The sequence below is a fragment of the Molothrus ater genome, chromosome 7, assembly GCF_012460135.2.
Source record: "Molothrus ater isolate BHLD 08-10-18 breed brown headed cowbird chromosome 7, BPBGC_Mater_1.1, whole genome shotgun sequence".
Lineage (NCBI taxonomy): Eukaryota > Metazoa > Chordata > Aves > Passeriformes > Icteridae > Molothrus > Molothrus ater.
The window spans coordinates 745,750-766,830 of NC_050484.2; the positions used below are offsets into that span (position 1 = coordinate 745,750).

The 21,081-nt window shown below is 47.1% G+C and overlaps 1 protein-coding gene across 9 annotated transcripts in view; it reads right to left on the reverse strand.

Moving 5' to 3' along the window:
• Window positions 1-596: 596 nt before the first annotated feature.
• The window catches only part of AGAP1 (ArfGAP with GTPase domain, ankyrin repeat and PH domain 1), a 327,099-nt gene continuing 306,614 nt past the window's right edge, over window positions 597-21,081 (reverse strand). For all 9 annotated transcript variants that reach the window (XM_054515344.1, XM_036386314.2, XM_036386313.2 and 6 more), the window contains 2 exons: window positions 10,047-10,302; window positions 597-8,363 (listed from right to left, as the gene is read on the reverse strand). In XM_054515344.1, coding sequence (XP_054371319.1) covers window positions 8,160-8,363; window positions 10,047-10,302 — 460 coding nt within the window. In that variant the 3' untranslated portion in view covers window positions 597-8,159. The remainder of the gene's footprint in view (window positions 8,364-10,046; window positions 10,303-21,081) is intronic.

Sequence of the window (21,081 nt, forward strand, 5' to 3'; positions counted from 1 at the left end):
CTTGAGCCTGCTCAGATTCCTGAGTTCTCCTGGGGCTGTACTCAGGACAAGACCTCTAAAACTGTAAATAAATGTCAATTTACTGCCCATTGCTCAGAGATTTGAGCTGGTTCAGAGAAGCCTCGTGGAGAGGCACCATTTCCCTCCAAAGAAGGGATTAGGCCATGCCACATCCTGACCTTAGAGATGTTTCATTATTCTTACTTTAAATGATCATTTGGAGCAATTTAGCAGATACAGATGTAACCATTCCCAGCCTAATTCCTTGGATCCCCTCCAGAGAGTCTTAAAGCCAAGGTGCAACACTCACAGCTCCCTTCCTGGGGGAGAAGCACTGTTTTTTATGGAAGATCCCATATTTTTGGTTGGCAGATCTGTCACTCACACTCCACGTGCACTCCCAGAACTCTTAGATATACACCCATTATGGCCTGGCTGACTTATTGCTTTTTAATTTATCAATTTGCACCATTACTGGCAATTCTGCCATCCCAGCTCCTGGACAATCCCTCATCTTTATGGCTGGCAAAGAGTGACAGGAGCTGAGCAGGAAAAGGAGGCAGGTGGGACCATGAAGACTCAGGCAAAGAACAAGCTGCAACCAACAAGTTTTCTTGTCTTTATTAGAAAGAGACCTATACAATATAGCAGCCTCTCTCTGCAGTACTTTACAGCTTTTTTGTTCCTTTTTTTTTTTTTAATTTTTACTTTTATTTTTAATTATTCAGAATACTGTACAGCTGACACAAAAAATCTCGACGTGTAGAGAGAGAGGAAGGGGGAACATAATACAAACTGGCATACTTAATCAAACCCAAATAATAGGAAACAACAAGCAAAGTGAAATGTTTGTCAATTGGTTTAATTACAGTACAAACAATATAAATAAAGCATCATCGAGTCATTGTAAAACAAACTTGCTGGATGAGGTAATATAAAAACAACAACAAAAGACCTTTTTTTCTGCCTTTTTTTTTTTTTTTAGAATTTCCACACTGTCTCATCATCATTTATACATTATTATTTACAGAAACAGAAAACAAACAAAAATAATAAACCCAAACCCCAACAACCCAAACCTTGCTATGAAGCCTGCCATGTGCCAGGTATCTCCTGCCTCTACCCCAGGCAGGTGTACCCTGCTCACCTGGGCTCCCTCCCTACTCAGCTGGACAGACAAACACCACAAAGCAGAAAGACCTGGAAGATTTGGGGGCTGAACACAACATCCAGCCCCTGCAGGCTGGGCCAAGCTTTTGGGAGATGCTCAAATCCTGCTGAAGCCCAGGGATTTTAAGGCAGCAGGAGCTGCAGGTCCGAGCTCTTGGCCGTTCCAAGAGTCAGGAGCATCACAAAAGGAGTCCCTGGTGTTTTAGGGGACACTCCTGCCCCAAATCCCCCTCAGCCTGTGCACCCACATGCAGCTACCAGTGAAAGGTGCTCCTGACAGTGACACAGCAAGAGGGACACCTGGGGCTAGCAGAGGATGGGCACATCCTCTTCTCCTCAGCAGATTCCATGGAGAATCCAGCTGAGTCCCTGCTTACCTCAGGAAAAAACACTGGGGGGGGGGTTTCAACAGCACTTCCAAGGAATTGAGGGAGTGGGAAAGGCAAGATCCTCCCATTGTTTCCAAGGTCCTCCCATTTTTCCATGGCCTTCCTCACAGCTCCTTCCTGCCCTCTCCCTGTGGATTTCCCCTGGGAGGACAAGAAAGCAAAGCCAGGGTAGAGATGGTGGCAGCAAGGCTGGCTCAGCTCTTCCCAGCCTGCAGCACCCCAGGTTTGTGGCACCCTCACTGCAAGATTTTGGAGCCAGCTGTGGCCAAGGACACCTGGAGGGAGGGATGAGGAGCTGCCCTTGGGGAAGAACCCAGCTCTTAGAACATCTCCCTTGCAAACATCTCCTCAAAAGACCCAAAAGGCAGCAGGACCCCAAGGGCCACTGAATCCCTGACAGCTCACTGGTCCCACACCCAGGTTCAGCCAGAAGGATGAGTCTCAAGAAAATTGGTATTAAAAAGAGCCTCTGAAATGCAAGACTCTGTCCTTTCTACCTTCAGAATCTCCTTCCCTGGAGCTTCCCACCCCCAGGGCTGGCCAGAGGGGTCTCCCCTCTCCAGCAAGGGAGGGATGTCTCCCCTCCAGCCCTGCAGGCCAAGCTCAAGGTTTTCTCAAGCTGAGTGCTGCTGCCTGAAGGAGATGGATTTTTGGAAAACCTCTGAGGCTGCAGCAAGCCTGGAGCTCATCTCCCTGCACCTCTCCATCCCTCCAGTCAGTGTCCCCCACCCTGGAAGCAGCTGGTCTGAGTCCAGCTGGGATAAACACCCATCCAGAGGCTGGCTCCAGCCCCTGATGGTGATTGGAGCATTCCCACAGTCCCTGCCAGCAGTGTGGCACCAGCACACACACACACACAGCAAGTGCAAAGTGACCTCCAGGTGACACCTGAGGGCTCAGGACACTCTGGCTGCACTTCACCCACCAGTTCAACTCAGCTCAACCCCACATTTGGGATGTAGATGCCAAAAATCCCCACATTCAGCACCAAAACCCTTCTTGGACCCTGCAGGAGGAGTCTGGGGTGTGGGGCACAGAGGAGATGGGGAGGAGCTCTCTCTGTGAGGGGTTTTCCTCCTCGTACCCTGCAATTCCTGAACACCAGGGAAGTGTTTTCAGCTGCTTCAGGAAGTACAGAAACCCCAATGGATCAGTTCTGGAAAGAGGGGAAGAGCAGGGAGCGTTCAGTGCCAGCAAGCAAGGTGCCACTGTCCCCAAGGCATGCCATGAGACCTCTGAGGTGTCCCCCACCCACCCCCCTCACATTCTGTACACAACACACAGATGGAAAATGAGTAGCTCTGAAGCACTGCCAAACAGCCAGGCCTTAGCACTGGAAGCTAAAATAAACCACATCCAGAAAATCCATGGCTGAGGGGAAGCTGAGGCTCTGCCTGCCAACAGAACCCAATGTGCCACGGGGGTTTGGGATGCAGGCAGGCACGGGGAGATGAAGAGGTTAAAACTGCTGAAATGCACAAAGACATCTTTATTTTATCCACCCACAAGCAAAATTCTCCCCCCTGAACATGGTAGGAAACGATGGGAGTTCATTCACCCACATCTTGCTGTCACCCTGAAATGAAACATGGGGCCAGAAACATGCTTGGCAATTTGAGGCTGAAGATGGCCCTAAAAAAACCCCAAACTGACCTTTTACTTTTCAGAAATCATGCAATTCCCCTCTCTAAACGTGAACTATTCACAGTTCCTGACAATCCTGGCCAAAAGCCCTCAAACCTCCCTTTAAAGTGTGGGCCAGACTCAGTCAAGGTAAACTGTCCCAATATTTACTGTAAAAACTGGCCCATGCTAAACAACAAAGCAAAACCTACAAATATCCTAAACCAACAAATCCACCCATCTACAGCTCTGGATGTTTTGCTCTACAACCTCTATTATTATTTTCCAATAAAACTATTCAAGCCAACCTTCCTTTTTTTTTGGTAGCTTAGAACTCAAAACTCACTGCAGAACCTCTTAACTTGGGGTAGTTCAGTGTTTCTTTTTTCCCTTGAAAAGAACTTTACTCTGGAGCAGTTTTGGGCTTTTTCCCCTCTTGTGCAGCAAACACAAGAACATCCAAACCTGGCTTTTCTGCGCAGTCAATTTTACCCACAAACCATCCAGGATGGAAGGTGTGGAACTGAGGGTCCAGGCCCACAGGCAGAGATCCCACCTAAGGATAGGATTGCTGCAGCAGCCCCTGGAAGGGGAAGGAAAATGCCTGGTGTTGAGATGAGGATGGGGAAGTTGTCTCCTCTCCAGCCAAGCTGCCCCAAAGTTTGGTCCCAACGCTCCCCTCGAGCCCCCCCTCTGACAATAACCACGTAACCAAACATGAAATGACCATTTCACCAACAACAAACCCCAAAAACCATCCCTGTTAAGGTGCAAAGGCGGCTCCCCGAGACGTTTGGGAAGGGCCCCTTGGGGACCCCCTTGTGAAATCTGTGCTTGTCTCCACTACCACTACTCTGTACTAGAAACTACAAATTACTTCATTTCTCCCCATCTCCATACAAATATAAAAGCTGAAGCTATTCCAACCCCATAGAATCTAATTTTTCTACATTACAGTGCCGGAGATCACTTCCAGACCCGGACCTGCGCTCCCACCTCGACTCCTCTCCCCACGTGACTCGGCCTTCTCTGGCCCAGGGAAATCTCCAAGTGCAGCTAAAGCTTTTTCTTTTTCTTGCACTAACACACATTAATTTAAGGGAAGGGGGACAAGACAGTGAATGAAACAATGTTTACACAGTTATTTTACACTGCACCCAAATGCTTCAAAATCCTCTCCACCTTCCAGGAGCTCACCCGGCTTTCCCAACAGCACCAAGGTTCTCCAAGCCTTCTTTCTTTTCCCTGCTCCTTTTTTAACCAACCAAAACTGGAAATCTGGTAATGGGAGCCCTTGGCCAAATCTCTGCATTCAGGGCAGGACCCTGAATTTTCCCAAGGTTGGGTCTTTTTCCTTTATGAAGAGCAAGGAGAAGGAACTGTCCTGGCAATTTCCAGGTTCAGCTGTGACACACCCGACTGAATTCCACAGCAATTAGCCAAAGGGAGGAGGAAATATGGAAATGCCAGTGGCTGACCTGCTCCTAGTGTTTTAGTCATGGATAAAGTGCAGAGGAAGGGGGATTTCAAGGTATCTGGGATGAAGGGGAAGGGTTTGGTGCAATGCCAACCACTGCCACAGCCTCCAGAGAAAACAGCTCTGGCTGCTGGGTTTCTGCTGGAATTTCTTATGGACTGGGTCACAGCTAGGGCTTGTTTTGTTCCCAACATGCTCCAAGGGTGTGAGGATTCCAAAAAAGCAACAAGAGTGGCTAAACACGAGCCAAGGAGCAGGAAAGGGGTGGGAGAATGGAGTGAAAGCATCAGGAACCATGATTCCTGTGGGATCTCCAAGTGCCAGGAGATCTTGCCTGGTTCTGCACCTGGATGGCTCCAGGGGCAGCCTCTGCAAAGTGCAAACACATCCCCTGACAGCCCTGTGGAGCTCTCCAAGCCAAGCCCCACCAGGACCCAGCCAAGGAGAGCCTCCTGCACCCTCTGCCTTTCCCCCCTGTCCTCCACCCTGCAAGGAGTGACTTGGTCACAAGGGCCCTGGGTGACCTCACCCAGCAGGTCCCTTCCAGCTCAGGATATTCTGGGATCTCCTGACCTTCCAAGGGAGCTCTGCCACCTGCAGGGCTGGGAATCCTCCCCACAGACCCCCAGTCCACACTGCTTCAACACAGTTATGCCAACACTTAGGGGAAAATCACATTTAGGTTAAAAGCAACCATGCTACCACTTAATTACAGCAGCACTTGGCTTGCCTGGATGCATAATTTTTCCTGTAACAGACTGGAATTTCCTCTCCTAAAAATATTCTGTGCTTTTTCAAGGGTTGGCCTCAGAAGGTTTTTAGGAAAGGATCATGAAATTTGTCCACCTGCAATCTGCCTGGTTGCCCTTGTTTCTCAAACATCACCTTCAGCCTTGTCAGAGGGAGGTGGTCCAAAGAGAGCATTAAACAATGTACAGAAAATAACCTCAATTAAGGAAAAAAGAAAACCCCAGCTCTGAAAAGGAATGTGCACTTTGAACCCTGGGTTTGAAACACTGGACTTGGTTTTTGGGATACAAATGCCCTGGATGCTCCTGGGGGGAGCTCTAGCACCTCTGGGATTGCCATTCCTGAATCCCTGCTGTGGCAAAGCTCCTGAGCACCAGCACACAGAGGGGGTTTCACAGCATCCCCTTCAGCTGCACATCAGCTGGGCTGTCCCCTCCCTGAGGGACCACCTCTAAGTACCAAATGTCAGGAATGGTGGAGAAATGGCAGTTCAGACAGACACCTTTTCTGAATAAAAAAAAAAAAAAAATTCAAATATTTAGAAGTATCCCAGTGGGAAGGGAATCAGCTGTGTCTGGTGCAGTCAGCCTAGGCTGGTTGGAGAAAGATTCCCTCCCTCAGATACTCAAAGGTCTAGAAAACAACAAAGTACAGAAGGAGAACACCACCAAAGAGGAGAAGCCGGTCAATATCCCTGTGCTTCTACCTCAAGGCTCATTTTTCAGCCACAATTTTGCCTCAAATCCATAATTTTTCATTTTTTTTTGGTTTTCTTTAAGATAGCCACATGGCATTTCTTCCTTTGCATTTTGTCCACATTCAGTTTATTTAGCAACTGCTCCTCCCATTTGTGTGCTGAGTGAAACCCAGAGCCCTGAGGAAGAGCATCACTGAAGGCCTGGGAAATACACAGGAGCAGGTAGATCTGCAAATTACTCTGCTGTGTGCACCTCCCTGCCTTCACATAATTGCTCCTCTGCCATCCAATTCACTTAAGTTTTCAGCTTTCTCCACAATAAACCATGCCCCCATCTCCACATTGCCATAAGCCACTTCTAAAGAAAAAAGAAAAACAACAACAAAAAAGTATCACTTTTCTGCCTGCCAAAACCTCTGCTTCCCCACGCCAGAATCCTGCTAGTGAGAAGCAGGAGAAGCTGGGATGCAAGACCAAAATGACCCAATCAGGTATTCAAACTTGGAATTGAAAGGAACTGTCCAGGGCACTTGCACAAGCCATTTTTCTCATCGAAAGCAGCCGGGCTGGGAGGGAGCCCTGCCCGCCGTGCTGAAGGCTATCAATTCTGAACTTAATCAAATCTGATCTTCCCCCAGCCAGAATGGGCCTTTTTGTCTTGGCTTGTGAAAGCTTCCTGACTTCTGGAGTAAAATATATTTACAGCATTGAGGAACAGCCTCTTTTCTCCTTCCTAAAAGGTCTCACATGATTTTTTTTTCCCCTTCCCTGATCTCCTTTTGATATGTTGTTCCTCACAGGCTTTGGACAGAAGAGTTCACTGCTGGGAATATTATCAATGTACAATAATGATCTGTAACCCACAGATCCTAACTAGTTGCACATTATTTAGTTCACATCCATTACAGTTTATAAATTAACAGAGATGTCATTTTCTGTACAAAAAAAAAAATCAATGTATATTTACGGTCCTTTTTTTTTATTCAAATAGATTTTAAATACATAGAATCTAGAGACACAATACAAAAATCTGTATAAGTTAGGCAATGCATCACAGGAGTGACCAAAAAACTCAACACGATTTACCTTGGCAAAATGACAGAACCTATTTCTGCTGGCTGAAAATATAACCAAAAAAAAAAAAAATTAGCCTTTAATGCATTTATTAATTTCACCAAACGTACTTGAAATGTTGTTTTCCACAGCGGTATTCATTATTCCTTTTTGTGTTTCAGGCTTACTCTTATTTATTTTTTCCATTTTGTTTTTACACCAAGGAGACTGCAGTCAAATAACACTCAGCAACTCATTTCCTCTCTTTGGACTGAAAAATTAAACAGATACTAAATTATGACAGTGAATTTAGAAAGGAGGGCTCCAAGGGCTCGAAAGAACATGTCTGAGATAATATGATGCTTCTAAGAATATTGCAATCACATCCAAGCAATCACCGAAGCGTGCCATGTAACTACCTCCTCAGCTAATATGCTTTTTTCTCCGTGATGACTAATCATGTTCTATTAAACAGCAGTAATGCTGGAAGAACTCAACTATACAAGTGTAATGAAGCCAGTATTCTCCCCGGACAGATTAGCTACAACTGATTTGACACATACCATCATAGGAGCTTCAAACCTGACAAACTCTGTGCTTGCTTCTGATTTATGCCGTCAAGCTCTTCGGGAGAAGAGAATGGAAATCCAGGCGCCGCAGAGGTGAAATGTTCTGATGTGCTTCACTGTCACTTAGGGAAAGTCACCGTCTCTCCTTCCTTCTTTCCTTCTTTCTTTCCTTCCTTCCTTCTGCTCCGGCTCGCCTCTGCCCCGCGGTGCCGGTGCCACGCGCGGCCCGCCCGGCATGGCCCCCAAACCAAGGGCCCGCCCGCAGCCCCTGCGCTCCTCCTGGGCCCCCCGCGCTCCGCTGGCACTCGGGATGGACCGCAGGGAAAAGGGAGGAGGAGGAGGAGAGGCAGCGGACTCACAGAGCGGAGCTGCGATGGCGATGGAGGAATGTGAGGCTGCGGCTGCCGCCGGGCTCAGCCAAGGCGCTCCCCTCAGATGATGGTGGGCATCCTCCCGCCACTGTTGTTGCGGTTGTTGTTCTTCCTGGACAGGTTTGGGGTGGCCATGAGGGCGAAGCGCTCGTCGGGGCAGCCGTACTGCAGCAGCACGTCGATGCACTCCTGGCTGGAGGCCTGCCGGGCGTAGGCCAGCGCCGTGTTCCCGTGGGCGTCGCGCGCCATCACGTCCACGCCGTACTGCGGGGCGACAAGAGGGGGGAATCACAAACCACAAACCTCACCTGAGCTGTCGGGAGCTGTGCTGTGACAATTTCCAGAGGGGGTTTGGGATTGGAGGTAAGGGAGGGCGAGGGAGCAGCCCGGCAACACGAGAATGGCGGCGCTGAGCCACGTACGGAAAAAATGTTTCTGAGGGAGGGACAAAATCGTGTGGGACAAAATCTGCCCTAGCAGACTCCAAGCTAAGGGAATCTCTCCTTCCTCATTTCCCATGCTTTCCCTTCCTTTCCAACAAGCAGCAGAGAGGCAGAAACATGCTTTCCCACCACCCTCTGAATGTGTGCAGTGAGGAACAGCCACCCCAAGGCCATGGTGCCCTGAAGCCTCCAGGAACAGCTCTGGCCCATCCTGCTGAGGGAGGGCAGCGAGTCCTTACCCATGTGAAAAATGCATTAATTTTATGATTGGCTTTTGGCAAATATTAAAATGAATATTATACGTGTTGTGTTAGAAAGCAATGCTGTATTAATTCTCTTAAGTAGTGTGTTAAATCTAGTTTTAGGTTATAAAAAATGTCAAAATAGAAACTATGCTATGTAGGATACTTTTTTTAAAGAAAGGACTTGCACTGAGATAGCAGCCACAGGACACCTAAATCTTTCAGAGAAAAAGAATTTATTGCCCTCTTATCGTAAGAAACAAACTTCTTCCCGCCTTGAAGGCGCTGTTCAGATTCAGAGGAAGAAGTTGACACTGACCAGACAGAATCCTGTATTTGAATAGAATTTATGCATCATCTATGAAGTGTATGAATATGCAACAGGCTATTGTTTTCAAGGGTTAATCCTTTGTTAACGGGGGTCCTTTTTCAAGCTTGTGCTGCCCAGAAAAAGGCACCTGGACATCTGTAACTCTTTGGTTCTATTGTCTCATATTGTCCTAATTCAAATTGTCCAAATTATTATTACTCTAATTGTATGACTATTTGTATAACCATTTTATTACTATTAAACTTTTAAAATTAAAAAAAACCCCAAGTGATTGGCGTTTTTCACACTCACTTGAGGACCTGCAGCAGCACCACCCTGAGGCCATGGTGCCATGAACCCCTCCAGGAGCAGCTCTGGCCCATCCTGCTGAGGGAGGGCAGTGAGTCCTTGCCCAGATGAAGAGCTCCAGCAGCACCACCCTTAGGCCATGGTGCCCTGAAGCCCTCCAGGAGCAGCTCTGGCCCACCCTCCTGAAGGACCCAGCCCTGGCAGGAGCCCTTACCCAGATGAGGAGGCCATGAAGCCCTCCAGGAGCAGCTCTGGTCCATCCTGCTGAGGGACACAGCCCCTGGCAGGAGTCCTTACCCACATGAGGAGGCCATGAAGCCCTCCAGGAGCAGCTCTGGTCCGTCCTGCTGAGGGACACAGCCCCTGGCAGGAGTCCTTACCCACATGAGGAGGCCATGAAGCCCTCCAGGAGCAGCTCTGGTCCATCCTGCTGAGGGACACAGCCCCCGGCAGGAGTCCTTACCTACATAAGGAAGCTGTGAAGCCCTGCAGGAGCAGGCCCGTCCTCCTGAGGGAGGGTAGTGAGTCCTCACTCAGATGATGAGCTCCAGCAGCACCACCCTGAGGCCATGGTGCCCTGAAGCCCTCCAGGAGCAGCCCTGGCCCACCCTCCCGAGGGACCCAGCCCTGCAGGAGCCCTTACCCAGATGAGGAGCTGCAGCAGCACCACGTTGCCCTTGCGGCAGGCCAGGTGCAGGGCCGTGCGCCCGTCGCCGTCGCCGCAGGTCTCGTTGACCTCGTCCCGCGTGCCGTGGGCCAGCAGCAGGATCACCGTCCTCAAGTCCTCCTCGGCCGTGGCCCTCAGGAGGTGCTGGCCCAGAGAGAGCTCCAGGCACTGCAGAGGGGCGAGGAAGAGCTTCTGCTCGTACTTGGCGCGTATCCAGAGCTCTTTTTCTTCCCTAGGGAAGCCAGAGGGGACAGGTGACTCTCAGCTGGTGTCACAGCCAACAGCGCTCAACCAACAAGGAGGTCGTTTCCCCTTTCAAATTTATGTCAAGAAAGCCCTCACAGGAACAGTTCAGCCAAACCTTAGGAGAACTTCACCCAAACCTTGTATTTTTAGCAATATTTGTGTTGTCTATCCTGCTGTTCCAGTGCTCAGGATCCTCCTTGATGGATGCTGTGCCCACAGGACTGGACGATCACAACAGCCAGGAGGTCTTAAAAAGCTCTGGGCCAGTAAGAGGTCAGGGCAAGAGCCCTCACTTTGGTCACAAAGATACAACAAGGAGCAAGGTTCCACTTCAAGGCTGGAAAATACACTGCAAAAAAATGCACCCTGTTTCTGTATCCCACACCAGAAGTAACCAAATGGGGGCTTTGTCCCCCTCCAAACTGAGTAATGCTCCCAAAGGCATAAGGATGATTTCCTCTTGTTTTGCCAAAATTCAAACCAGTGCTTTGAAGCACCTTTTCCTCCTGATTTATCAAAGAACCATCAGAAGCTTTCTGGTGCTATCAGGTTACAGCAGAACAAGGACTACAAACAAGGCCCTTCACTCAGCCCGTTTCAAAAATTACCATACAATTACATGATCTGAGAGCAGCAGCCCCAGACAAAAAAAGTCCCATTTAGAGGTCCCTCAGGTAATCTGCTCAGCCTGTGAAAAACACAAACATCACCTGAGCCAGGCAACTGGGTCCTGGTGACAGATTCTCTCCTCTGGAGTACAAAAGGCCAAGCTCTGTTTACGCCTTTCAGCCGTGTTTACACTGCTCCCAGTAATCTAGTGTCAGGTTAGCCCTAATCTGTTTTTAAATACTTACGTAAACATCTCCTTCCACCAGCAAATCTGGATTAGTTTTGCATCATTTCCTGGGACATGTGGAGTGACCTTGCTGTGACCTGCCTGGATGCTTTCAGGCCCAGCTTCCCAAAGCAGGCACAGCTTCCCTGCCCTGGCCACAGTTTGCCCCACAAACAGAGCCAGGCCTTTTCTTCAGAGCAAAAGTGCAAACAGAAAATTAGCACAGAGAGTGCTTCTTTTACCTCAAGCCTCTGAATGGCTCCTGCAAACTAAAAGACACACAAAAAAAAACCCCTCCACAACCCATTTGGGCAGTTGCAAATTAACCTTTGATGGCAGGATCTGATAAATGCAGTATGGCTGCAGGTATTCCAGATGGAGAGGAGGAAGAAAAGGAGTTCTGTTATCAGAATCTTTAATTTATGGTTTTTCTAATGACATTTTTTTAAGGTAAAAAGCCAAACTAGAACCAGTGCCACGAAAGGGATAAAGTAACACACAATTATCTACAATAAAATGGGCATTCTTGGAAAGGCTCTACTCCCAGTATCCAGCTAGATTATCTTCAAGGATGTTAGCAAAGATCTCAGATTATTTTTAAACTCACACAGGATTATTGAGAGTATAACCAACACATCCATGTTTAAAACGTGCCAGACTGGAAAATGAGGTGATTCAACCTATGCTGTTCACCCTCAGTAACACACACCAGGGCTCTGGGAATTTATTTTTCATATGTCCATACATCCTAAAGGCAAAATACTCCTCAGATATGTAAGTAGTATTTTTTTAGCTTAGTCAAGTAAATTAATCTCTCTCTCCCCCAGACCATCTTTGGAGTGAGAGAAACTTTTAACTCCTATCAGAGCACTGGTTGTTCAAGAAAAAATTACTTTCTATTGAGAAAAAAAGCTGTTTGACACAAATTGCCCACTTCCAATCACCATTCAGCCTAAACTGTAACAGTGAGGCCAAAAGGAGAGAATAACTGCTTAGTTCAGGCAAAGGCTCTCCAAGCTTGAGGCTGGCAGGTTCACAAACCTATCAGCACCAATTTCACATTTGCTCTGCACATTTTCACAACCCTAATGCTCCTGGAAGGATGCAAGAAAGAGAGATAGGGATGCCCCAGCCCTGCTCAGCTTTGTCCTACTGCCTCAAAAGGCTGGGGAAAGAAGAGGAAACTCTTTAGAAGCCAATGTCACAGGAAGGGGAATGTGCTGCCACCTGCCTCAGCGCTGGGCACCAAATGAATTCACTCAGTAAGGTCCAGTTCCACCTCTGGAGTCACATCAAGGGTCGTGGTGGAGCTATAAATCAAAATAAAGGTGTTTCAGAGGCCTCAGACGTTTGGGGCAGCATGTCACTGACATCAGTATGGAGTGAGATTCAGGTCTTTTTCAACAGTACAAACTGGGCACAAGGAAGATTTGGATGTTAGGGATGAAAACAAAACCTCATCAGAGGTGGGAGGAAAAGCACACTGGACTACACCTCATGGACAGCCACAACACACAGGGACTGCTTTCCCATGAGCATGTCCACAAACATCCTGCCTCCATCTCTGGCACAAACCCTTTCATTTGGATGGGAAGTCCTGGGGACTTTCCTGGGAGACAGCTGCAGCTCTGCTGCTGGCATTCATCTCAGAAACCCTGACAACAAGACATAAATACTGCAATTGTTGCTCTGATGCCCCAATTTCACTTCTGGGATCCACAGCTTGTCTTGGTTGAGGTTTCATTTCCCCCAAGGAAGGCCAGTCCAAGAGCAGAGTTGTCAGCAGTAGATCACTTAACCTCATTGCAGCTCCCCGGAGGACCACTGCTCACATCCCCTGTTAGTTAATGAGCTAAAAAATGAATTATTGGAGCGGTCAGCAATAAGCAGGAAGAGGAGGCACAGTGTTTCATTTCAGCCAGCACTGACATACCTTTAAATAAATCAACTGAAGAAGAGCACGAGGAAGTGTGAGGGAGAGCAACTCATCAGGAGAAAGACACTGAACCAGTCCCTAAAATAAAGGCTAGTAAATATTGCCCTCTTTTCCTCCCTTAATTGCAAGCCTGCCAATTCTAAATGACCCTCTCCATAGCAGACACTTCCAGCTGTAGTTGTCAAAGCCAAACCAAGACTCTTTCAGTGAACTTTCAGCAGTGGAGTCCTTGTCTCAGGAACAAATCAAAGCTGCTGTGCTGTAGAAGGAACATCTTCAAGTGCTCTGATGGTCCCAATGACACCAAACACTGGAGAAGGTCTGAGCTGCCTCTTCCTCATATGCAGCAAAATGAACAGATTATAAGTTCCTAGATAAACTTAGAGAAATGAACAACAGAGCCCTAAGGTCAGAAGTTCTTTGAACCTTTTCTCTCTAAATATCTGCATTCAAATCCTGATCTGTATCTGCTGGTGCAAACCTTACTGTGTTTGTCCCTCACACAAGGGGCACATAGAGCAGAGAATCACTGCAAAACACTCCACAGAAGCAGGAATGAGTCACCAATCTTGTCCAGAAAGTGCCACCAAGCTCTCTGTTCCTGCAGGAGCCTCCATCACTCGTGAACCCCGAGAACACACAGTGGTGTGAATAACAAAATCCCTGCTGCAGCAGCAGCACTGTACACAGGTAAAAGGTTATTAGAAACAGATGAAAATTTCAGTTCTTGGTTTATTTTGATCTAATTAGGTGCTTGCTTCTCAAGATAATGTCCAATTATTTAAATTACTCTGCCAGCCACATCACATCATTATTATGTGGAAACATAAATACTGGGCACTGGAAGGGGGAAGGGTAATCAGGGAGAATCAGAGGAGAGGAAAAGCAGATTTGCTTCCAGCACAGCCTCGCTCCAGGAGCTGCCCTGTGTTCCCCAGCCGTGGGCTTGCACTGGAGATGCTCCTTGAGGAGCCCACATCCCACACAGCTCAGCCCCATCATGTGCTGCACTGGGTTTTCCACCCTACCAATGCCATCAGAAGCCTCCTCCTGTTGGTACCCACTCTCCATCCTGACTTCTCCTCGCTCCCATTCACCTCTGCCTTCACCTCCACTTGTCCCTCACAGATATTTGGTGGAGTCACATCAGCAGGCAAACAAGAAGAGGATGTGCAGGGTGGGAAAAGAAGTGGTGCTCATGCAGTGACCCAGAACTGCCTGAGTGGGCAACAGCATATGGCTGGAGAGCCTGGGAACTTGCCATCAGAATTCCACAGCTCCAGAGCAAGAGCAGCCTTGCTCTTCCCAAAGCATGACTAAAAGGATGACTAAAATGTCATGTCGTTATCCAGAGTTACTCACCACTTGTTAAAAAGCTGGAACGAATTCTGAAGGTTGAATTGGAAAGACAGTGGACAGCAGGTATTTACCATGGCACAGCATTGATTTCCCACCACCAGAAATGAGAGCAGGCTCCTTACAGGCGCTTTGAAGTGAAGTTTTATCCTCCACACCTCTGACAACACTGAAAAGCTCCTGATTTTTTTTTTTCATCCTTTCTTCTCTCCTGCTACAGGAACTAATTCTGTAAGAGAGGAGGCCTCTCAGTGGTGTCTCCACGGTGGCTGTGCAGGTGCTGTGCCCGTGTGTTGCCATTTCTGGTTGCTCACTGAAGTACAACCCTTTAACGCTGTGGTAACCTGGCCAGCTCAGCAAGAGCTCTGCCAAATTTCCTCTCCTGTTGGCCAGCTGACAAGGTTAATGTGTCTCTTCCAAGAAAATGAAGTAAATCTAACCCACTGCACCTCCCAAACTCCTGGAAGAGCCCCAGGATGTGTCATTAGCTTCGTGGTCCAGCACACAAGGAGCACATATCACCTAATGACCGGTGCCGGGCAGCTGCATGTGCCGGGGCTTCCCCATTAAACACGATCCCAAAAAATGGCACTGCTTTGGACAGGGCTGGTGATGCAGCGCTGGGATGGGTGAAAGGAAAACACTGAGGGTGGGGGCAGGATTGAAATGTTGGAGAAAGGTTATATGCAATTAAAATGATGCTTTTAATTGCAACAGCAAAAGCGGGGAGAAGAAGAGAGGGTGAGAAGAAAGGGGCTAGCAGCAAGGAATTTCCAAAGTGCCTTCCTGCCCCGAGCAAAGCAGGAACTGGGAGGAGAGGCATGGAAGAGGGGCTGGGAACAATATGCTGAGAAAACACAGGGCCTTCCTCTCTCTCTGCAGGAGAAGACCCCTCTGCTGCATTGCAAAGGCAGCGCTGAGCAGCTGAGCGGCTCCGCGCCCCGCATGCCTCCCCGCCCAGCTGCGTTGCTAAGGGGGAAGGCACGAGCCCACCGGGAATATCCAGGTCCCTGGCAAACAAGAGGGCTCCAGACAGCAAACAAAGACCGATGGGTATTTATCCCTTAATTACTGAGAGCTTTGAAGAAACGGGCCCACTGTAAATCCCGCCCGCCCAGGGAACGGAGCGCGATTTATGCGCGCCGGGGCAAAGAGGAAATAAATATCTCTCTGGCTCCTGATCAATATTATGAGTGTTTTGCCAACCTACAGGGTGTTTTATGAGCTGTAAGGACAGAAAGGGATCATTAATAATTAAATAAAGTCTATCTATTAAGCTTATTACTTCTCACAAGTTAAACATCCCTGATGGACGAAGGGCAGCCCCATAGGAAAGCTGTGGATCAGCCAGACCGTGTCTTGCCTTGGACTCTGGTCCAAGTGAGCAGTGTGGTAACTCAGCCTGGAAATGATTTAGTTGCTGTCTGATGGGCAACTTATCTGCCTGAGGACTGTGTTCAACCCACTCTTCAAATTTTGGTCCAGGAGACAGACAATTCAGTGCTGCAAAGTCATGCCAAATTCAGTTACTTCTACTCTCAGTCCTTTTCAACCAAACCAAATGGCACAAATCCCTGGAAGAGTTCAAGGCCAGGATCTGAGCACCCTGGGATGCTGGAAGGTGTCTCTGCCCATGGCAGGAGGTTGGAAGGAGATGATCTTGGTCCTTTCCAACCCTCACCATTCCAGGATTCTATGAAATGAGGGCGGTTTCCCACCAGCAGCACCTCGCACTGTCAGGGACTCATTTCCTGAGGCCCCCAGCTCTGCACCTTCTCCACCATTAACTCTCCTATTCAATTTTTCAGTTTTCCTTTCACAGCAGTGTGTTTCAGGGAAAAAAAAAAAGGCCCTGCTGTGTGTGAGGGACAGAGATCACTCATTTGTGCAGAGCTCAACGTGATTCTCAAATTAATCATGGCCTGCCTGGCACTTACCAGGATCATCATTACTCGGATTCGGTGGAGCTCTCCACCTTTTTCCCTCTCTCCTGACAGCATTCCCCTACACAGGGCTCCAAACCAGCTGCTATTTCTGCACTTGTGGTTACCCCTCCATGGAGTAAGCAGCAGCCCTCCTTGAAGCATTAATACACCCACAGGATTTATCACTGCCCAACATTAACGACCAGCCTGGCCAAGACATCAAGGTTTACTGACTTCAGGCCTTTCAGATAAATACTCTTCAATTGTGGGCTCTGATTTATCACAGAAAATTGCAGCCAACTTCTGTTTTCATTGCACGGCACTCCATCTAATAATTTTTAAGGTTTACTCGATAAAATATATCACACCTGAGGTTTACTCCGCGTAAAGTTAAGCAAAAACTGTGACATACAACAGCAGGGGATACTGTGGGTACTAAGATAAGGCTTATTAAGTTGAGAATAAAGATCCTAAGGGCAACAACTCTAAGCCCTGAAAGTTGTTTAAATCTTTTCTCAATAAAAATCCAGGCTTTTTCTTTGTTCTGTACCATTATGTGAAATGAAAACAGTCCCTAGAGATTTAATAAAAACCTTGAAGAAGCCACAAGTTGTCCTTTTCCTCTAACCCCAAAAGCCACAGAATTTTTTGAAACAGCATTGCCAGTGACATTTCAGAAGGAAAAACCCTAACAATGGTAAACTCTAAGGATTTAGAGCTCACCACAGTCCTGAGACCACAAAGACTATTAGAAGTCTGGAACACCTCTGCTACGAGGAAAGGCTGAGAGAATTGGGAATGTTCAGCCTGGAAAAGAGAAAGCCCAGGGGGGACCTAATTGTGGCCTTCCAGTTCCTGAAGGGAGTCAGCAACAAAAATGGGGAGAGATATTTACAAGGGTCTGGAGTGACAGGACAAGGGGAATGGGTTTAAACTGACAGAGAGTGGGTTTAGATGGGATATTGGGAAGGAATTCCTCCCTGTGAGGGTGGGCAGGCCCTGGCACAGGGTGCCCAGAGCAGCTGTGGCTGCCCCTGGATCCCTGGAAGTGTCCAGGGCCAGGTTGGATGAGGCTTGGAGCAGCCTGGGACAGTGGAAGGTGTCCCTGCCATGGCAGGGGTGGAACTGGATGAGCTTTAAGATCTTTTCCAACCCAAACCATTATGTGACTGTGATTTTAAACACACAGATCAGTGAAAATAATTTAAAAAGCACCATGAAGAGTGGAGGGGGATGGATTTCTCCTTGGATGTCTAAGGAGAGACTTCACAAGAATCTGGAATGCAAAACCCAGGAACAGCAGCTCCCTCACACCCACCCTCTGCTGACCAACAGGAAAGCTCCTAAGTTCAGGATCTGATTCCTTTTATATACTGGCACATCAGTATCAAGATAAACATCCACACAAAATTTAACCCAAACCATATCACTGTGATGGCTACCCAAAAAAAAAAAGGCTGATAAATGAGTTATCACTGTGTGGCTCTGCACACAAATAAAGTGTTTCCATTTATTGGGTGGTCAACCTCAACACTTGGGCAGACCACAAATATTACCTAAAAAAAGCCTGCAACAGTTGCATAGAAATGCTAAAACCAAGGAGTATATTCGCTTCTCGCCCGTTTTCAGTAATAAATAAATATATATATATATGCAGGGAATAGTAATTGGAAACACGTACCTAATGCATTTCATTACTCGTGTGTAACCACACTTAACCTGATGTCTTAAGTGTATAAATCAAACTGCATTGTGCCAGTACCCAAACACAGACTGGAAATTTCAATTTGCCATTTGGTATACAGTCACTCAGGTCAGAAGATTCCATTAATCTCCAATTTGTTAACACTAATTTTCTCCTACAGCAAGGTCTTGCTCAATGCAGCAGTGTTTTAAGTGGAGCTTGGGAAACCATTACTTATTAAAAAAAAAAAAAAGAAAAAAGAAAAAGGAATTTTATTTTATTTTTGGGGTGCCTCGACGTTGGAAGGAAACGATGCATCTGACTCCATGTTCTTAGAAGGCTAATTTATTATTTTATGATCTATATTATATTAAAGATTGCTATACTAAAACTATACTAAAGAATACAAAAAGGATACAGACAGAAAGCTAGAAAGATACTAATGAAAAACTCCTGACTCTCTCCTCAGAGTCCAACACAGCTTGGCCATAATTGACCAATAACTCAAAACAATTCACAGCAGAAACCAATGAAACAACCACCTGTTGGTAAACCATGTCCAAACACATTCCAAAGCAGCAAAACACAGGAGAAGCAAATCAGATAATTCTTGTTTTCCTTTTTCTCTGAGGCTTCTCAGCTTCCCAGGAGAAGAATCCTGGGCAAAGGGATTTTTCCTGAAAATATGACGGTGACATTTCTCCAGGGTGGCGGACGGGGAGCGACACACAAATATTGCAAGGCATAAATCTCAATAGTATGTGCCAGGTGGGAGATGGAGCAAGGTGGCTGTGGGAATGTCCCCATGGCTGAGCAGCGTGTGCAGCAGGGCTGTGCTCCTGCCATCACACAGCATTAGGGATACCACAACAGTGCCTGATGTGAGTGGCTCTGGAACGCATCCCGTGGCAAACACAGCGAGGAAGAGAAATGGAGCTTCTCCTCTGCTCGCCCTGCTGCAAAGTGGAGGGGCAGCAGAACTGAGAGTGCCTTATAAATAATGAGGGAAGGGGGAAAAAAACCACTTGGAAGGGGTTGACAGACTTCCAGAGCAGAAAGATGTGGGAATCCATAAAATCAGAGGGTTTTGGGAAAGCTGCAAAAGGCAGGCCTCAGAGACAGCAGAACTGTGATTAGAGCTAAGCAGTAGCCATAAAATATGTCAGCAGAAAAATTATGTAAAAAGTAGAAAAGTAAGAAAAATAGAACAACAGTCTGTGTACTAACGCTTGGCTAGAATAACTCCCTAAGCTACAAAAAAGTTTATCTACCAAGATATTAGGAAGTTCTAAGCTTAATAATGGAGCTCTGTGCATTGTATTTTAATGCTTACAAGCAGGTATTGTATCCAAAATAAGCGAGCATTGTTTTAGCAAAAGGTACATGTGCTTAGAGTGGTTGGATAGAACTGCTGTCAATCTGCTTTGGCTTTGTGTGATTGGTCAAAAACTTTTAAAGGAAGTTGTAGCATGCAGTTCTTTGTCTGCTGCCGGGGATGTGAGCTGCTGGCATCTTCCCATTGCCATAACCATGTAATGAGACTGATGCTGGAAGAAAAACAGCTCAAGACACGTTCCCCAGCAGTCCCATCCCGTTGGTGATTTGTGCAGAGACCCCCAGGCAGTGATAGAAAGAGATCTCAAATGAGTAGAAAGAAATCTCAAATGAGAGTTTGCTTGAGGCTTCCATCATAGCATCACTAAGGTGGGACAAGACCTCTAGGATCATCAAGTCCAACTGATCCAAAATGGTAAAAACATGTTGTGGGCTCCAGGAGAACCCAATCTTTACCAGAGGATCATAAACTGGAAGAGGATGGTTTAATTGCAGAGCCTCACAAAGACCTTCAGAAATGTTTCTTGATTCTTTGTTAACAGTAACTCCTACAGTTTGGTTTGCAAGGAGAAACAAAAGTCCTTTCATGGGGCTTTAATGGCATCTTAATTCCAGTAGAAGCAGTAAGATGATGCTCTTTGGAGTATTTGGGAAAGAAGAACACCCTCCAACCATTACACTGAATTTATGTAAGACATAAAAGAGAAAATACAAGTAATAAACATTGTATTTGAGCACAGACTGAAGAAAAACACATTTGGAGCAGCAAGCAAATAAAACCAACTGCTTGCTCTGCACAAGTCAGCAGTGGGAGGCAGGCAAGCTTGGAGGGGAAGGTCCAGGGGCTGGAAGCAGCTGGATGATCCCTGTGGGCAGCACTTCTGAGATCCACATTCCAGAGATGCTGCAGGGACCTCTCCGCTGTCCAACTCTTCCCAAGTGACTTGGAGCTCTCCCTTCTGCTCCCCTCACCTTCTGATGTCTCCTCATTTGCATCCCAAGTACCACAGAATCCTGAAGTTTGGAAAAGACCTCCAAGATCGAGTCCAACCTTCAACCAAACACCATGGTGCCCAAAGCACTTATTTCTGTGTCTCCTCATTCCTTGAACATTTCCAGGGATGGTGGCTCCTCCACCTCCCTGGGCAGCCCTTCCAATGCTTAACCACTCTCTCAGTGAGGAAATTTCCCTAATATCCAACCTGAACCATCTCACTGATGCCAAGGACTCTACAGAAATTGTTGATGTCATCAGACCCTTCCATCAGTCTCCCTTATTAATGGCTGTCTTTATTTAGAAAGATGATGCCTTTTTTGGCAAGGCAGAGATCCCAAAGTATTCCCACTCTTCAGCAAGTGATGGGACTTCCTTCCACCTCAGTTTTAGTGGATTGCAGGTGTTTGATGACCTTCTCAAACCATAAATCATAATTAGTTAAAAAAAGGGCCATTGGTAGACCTGCTCTTGTTTCTGGAAAAGCAAAGTGGATGAAGAATTTCCTTGGAATAAAAAGGGATGAAGCCTTGAGAATCCTCAGCAGTTAACACCCAGAGAAATCCATGAGGTTCCTCTGACTAAAAAACTGAAATCTCTATGATTTTTTTTTGTTTGTTTGTGCATTTCCAACAATGGGATGTGCAACACTGGGATTGCCCAAATGTGTCCCAAAAAGGTGAGACTGGAGATGGATGTG